The sequence below is a fragment of the Ceratotherium simum genome, chromosome 7 (genome assembly GCF_057802395.1).
Source record: "Ceratotherium simum simum isolate JZ-2026a chromosome 7, ASM5780239v1, whole genome shotgun sequence".
In the NCBI taxonomy this organism is placed as follows: Eukaryota; Metazoa; Chordata; class Mammalia; order Perissodactyla; family Rhinocerotidae; genus Ceratotherium; species Ceratotherium simum.
In genome coordinates, this window is record NC_141906.1 from 22,807,253 (window position 1) to 22,811,503 (window position 4,251).

A 4,251-nucleotide genomic window follows, 5' to 3' on the forward strand; every position below is an offset into this window, starting at 1 on the left:
ATCAAGTTGTTTTTCTCTTGCTGCTTTTAGGATTCTCTCTTTATCTTTAAAGTTCACTGTTTTAATTATAATGTATCTTGGTGTGGGTCTCTTTGGGTTCATTTTATTTGTAACTCTCTGGGCTTCCTGGACTGGGTATCTGTTTACTTGCCCAGATTGGGGAAGTTTTCAGCCATTATTTCTTCAAATGAGTATTTTGAGCCTTTTTCTCTCTCTTTTCCTTCTGGGACCTGTATAATGCAAATGTTACTTCTATTTTCTCTTGTTCTGTTGTTTGGAACACATTCCTTTATCTCCTCATTTTGCCTGACTCTGTGTTTGTTTCTATATATTAGGCAAATCAACTATTTCTGCCAGTCTTGAAGGAGGGGCCTTATATAGGAGATGACACATGGGACCCAGGAGTGCTATCCCCCCGGCCACCAGAGCTAGGTGCTCAAGGAGTGTCCCCTGTGTGGGCTACTCACACCTGCCTGCTGTGGTGGGGCCGTGTCTGCTGTGCCGGAGTACATGGGGCTTTCACTCAGCCCAGTTGTGTCATGAGGCCATGGTGCGGGGGTGGGTGGGTCTCTCACCCTGCTAGCTGCTGCATGCTAGGCAGCATGTTTTATGCACATTTGCCAGACTCTGGTCTGAGTGCTTGACATTTATTTTCTTATTCAATCCTCCCCAAAACATCATGAGTGCTATTATTATTACACCTTTTAAATGAGGAAACTGAGGCACAAAAAGTTTAATTTAGTGTCCAAAGATGCACAGATGATATAGGGGGTGCAGAGATTCATACGCACACACTCTGGCCTCCTCCCTACCTGCCACTCACTCACTACCCCTAAAATATAATTTCCCCTCTTAACAAGGAAGAAGGTTTACCAAATTCTAAATGACAAAAAAGCAGGACTTTAATCAATGTACAAAACAATTCAGTAACATACATATATGGATAACAAAAAAATGAAAGGAAAACTTTTTCGGTGTCTTTCGTTTCTTTCTAAATTTCTGAATTTTCTGTTTTCATAATGAACTTGGATTAGTTTTATAGATTAGCTTTAGCTTTTATATTATGGTTTAGCTTTGTAGATTAAGCAATTTAAGATTGTTTCAGTCAAGAAAAGAAAGTATTCTGAGTTTTCACAAAGCACTATCCTCAACTATAATTTCAACTATGTGAGCCAGGGTATTACGGAGCTTCTTAACTGAACAGATGTAAGTTCCCAGATTTTGTTATAAATCTTCCCATGCTTATAAAGCAAATGATAAAATAAAGCATATTTAGGCTTGCTAGAAAGTGAATTATATATTTATCCATCCTTTCATGCGGATACTGACATATACATATACTCAGCTCAAGAATATGAACTCCTTGCAATTGTTTTAATATTTCAAAACATGTTTGTATACATATAAGGTCACATTTTTAAAAAAATTCAAGCAATATACACAATAGATATCTCTCACTGTTATTGTACCTCTAGTAATCACTTCAAATTTGGGTAATTTACATTCTCTTTTATTCATTTCTCTATTTTACTTTTAAATTTAATTTCAGGCAGTATAAAAACACCCTGTTTAGCCTTTTCCACTATATCAACATATGAATTGTCTTCACTTATATAATCAATCCAAACTGCTCCTTAAGTCTGGAGTACAAATGCAGTCACAAAACTATTATTCTTTCCAACTAATTGCTTGAACAACCATCTGCCTAACAAACAAGAAGCCTAACATATGTTCTAAGCATAATTTTCTCTATTAATTATCTAAGAATCCAGTTCAAAGGAGAGTGGGCCTCCCCTGATGTTAAGAGGCTATTGGAGTTTGGTCAGCTTAAAACTACTGCTGCTTCTCACTGCTGCATGGTATTAAAATGGAAACTTAGTCTCCTACTGTGTCTACTTGGTAATTATGTTAGGAGTGTGTCGGCAGCATGTATTTCCCCAAGACCCTCCTCAGGGCCCCCATGACCTCCTTATTCCTGAGGCTGTAGATGAGGGGGTTCAGGGCTGGGGTGACTATTGTGTAGAAAACAGAAATGATGTTGTCCTGCTTGGGTCTGTGGAGAGAACTGGGCAGGACATACATGAATGTGGCAGCTCCATAGAACATCCCGACCACAGTCAGGTGGGAAGAGCAGGTGATGAGGGCTTTCTGCCACCCCTCATCTGAGGGCATGTGGAGCACAGTTAGTAGGATTAGTGTATAGGAGGCAACAATGACAGAAAGAGGGAGCAAGAGGAAAGTCACACCTGTCACATACACCATGAGCTCATATCTGGAAGCATCTGCACAGGCCAACTTCAGCAGAGGTGGGATCTCACAGAGCAGGTGCCTGATTTTCCGAGATGTGCAGAAAGGGAAGTGCATAGTATACATGGTATGTCCTAGGGCACACAGGAATGCCAGAATCCAGGATGTGGCCACCATGAGCCAGCAGACCCTGGGCCTCATGAGGACCATGTAGTTCAGAGGATAGCAAATGGCCACATACCTGTCATAGGCCATGAAGGCCAGTAGGAGGTCCTCTGCACTACCAACCATCAGTGCCAGGAACATCTGAAGGGCACAGCCCCCAAAGGAGATGGTGTTTTCACTGCACAGAAAATCCACGATGGCCTTGGGAGTGACAACAGATGTGAAGAGGAGGTCCATGAGTGAGAGCTGCCCAAGCAAGAGGTACATGGGCACATGGAGCTGGGCATCCATTGTGATGACGAGGAACAGCAGACCATTGCTGGTCAGGGCCAACATGTACAGGACTGCAATTATGGCACAGAGCAGCTCAGGAGACCCACTGTCATTCAGAATCCCCATCAATATGAAGCCACTTTCTAGAGTAGAATTCCAGTGCTCCATTCTGTGTCATTTCTTTGGTTGCCTAGAATCAAATGGATTCTCAGTGAAAGCCTGTCTAAGAAAGTTCTCCCTAGTTTTGTATTGTCTTATGTCACTATGGGGTGGCCAATGGGAATTCCGTGAGATGGTATCTTTTCCTCTTGGTAGCTATGTTTGCCGTCTTACTTCTGAATTTCTGAATCTTTTTATTGAATTATGTGAAAGCACGTTGCTAAGAGCTAATCATTTAGAAATCCCTTCAAATAAGATATCCAAGAGAACGTGCCCAAGCAAACTTCTTTGTAAATAAATAAAAATATATCTGTCTTCATCGTAAAGAAACACATTGGCCATTGGTTTAAATTCTAGCTGGTTTTCTGCTTAAAATATACTTGGGATTCCAATTCCGTTTTTGAAGTTTAATTTATAATAAAGCTCTATGATGTCTTCCCCAGAGATGTGGCACCTGCATTTACTTCCCAGTCTCATTGCTGTTGACAGCTTCCTCAACAGGAAACCTCTCTGCTCTTGGACCATTTGATCTCTTGTGTTCTTGAACTATCGTCACATCTTTGATGAGCACACCACTACTCTGCTGGAGGGAAAAAGACTTCCGGGATGAACTGAATGGTCAAGGTGGTATAGATTTTGGGGGCTGACCTGCAGGAACAGTACAAAAAGTGTTTGCTTATTTGCATGTAATGGTAAAATCTTTTCTAGGGAGGAATCAGGTAAAAGATAATAAATGAGATTTGCAAAGATCTCAGGGTATTTGTGTTTAGAGCATATGATAGATCGGGAGAGCTATAAAAGAGGAGAATTTATAGAAAAGTCCCAAAGCCATCCTGCCACCCAAGAGTCAAAGCAAGACCCTGAACAGGAAAAGGAGATTCCTCTATCTCATAAATCTAGCAGCATCTGGAGGAGTGCTCATCCTGCCGTACCCTGAATCTATATGATAGTACTGGTGGAAAGGGTTGTGGAGGAGAGAAAGTGGAGTGTTTCGGGTGTGTGAGACAGTGTTCACTTAGCTTGTTCTTTGTGAAAGCAGCCCATTCGCAGTAGAATGGAGGCCTTAGGAGGCTCTCTGGAAGAGAAGAGAATTCATGACCAAATTCTTCATCTTTCCCTTGTATCATCTGCTCCTACTCCTCTTATCTTCTATTTATGTCATCATCCTGGTCAACTTAGAGTTGGGACCTTGAAGTGGTAGGATCATAAAGTCCTGAAATTGGAAGGCCCATCTGATCCAGCTCCTTTCATTCATTCAATAAACACTTACTGAAGATCCTCAATGTATCAGGTGCTACACTTCATGCTAGGGAAATGGCATATAGATGAAAAACCTATTACACAAACACCTACATAAATCCATTGGCAATGGTTGATATATGAAGGAAAATATAACATACTATGAGT

General features: G+C 41.2%; 1 protein-coding gene across 1 annotated transcript; it reads right to left on the reverse strand.

Annotated features, from left to right (window-relative positions):
• Nucleotides 1-1,908: 1,908 nt before the first annotated feature.
• Nucleotides 1,909-2,853, reverse strand: LOC101390944 (olfactory receptor 2AG2-like). The gene has a single exon (XM_014784795.2). It carries the CDS (start codon nt 2,851-2,853, stop codon nt 1,909-1,911), a length of 945 nt encoding a protein of 314 aa, XP_014640281.2.
• Nucleotides 2,854-4,251: the final 1,398 nt, after the last annotated feature.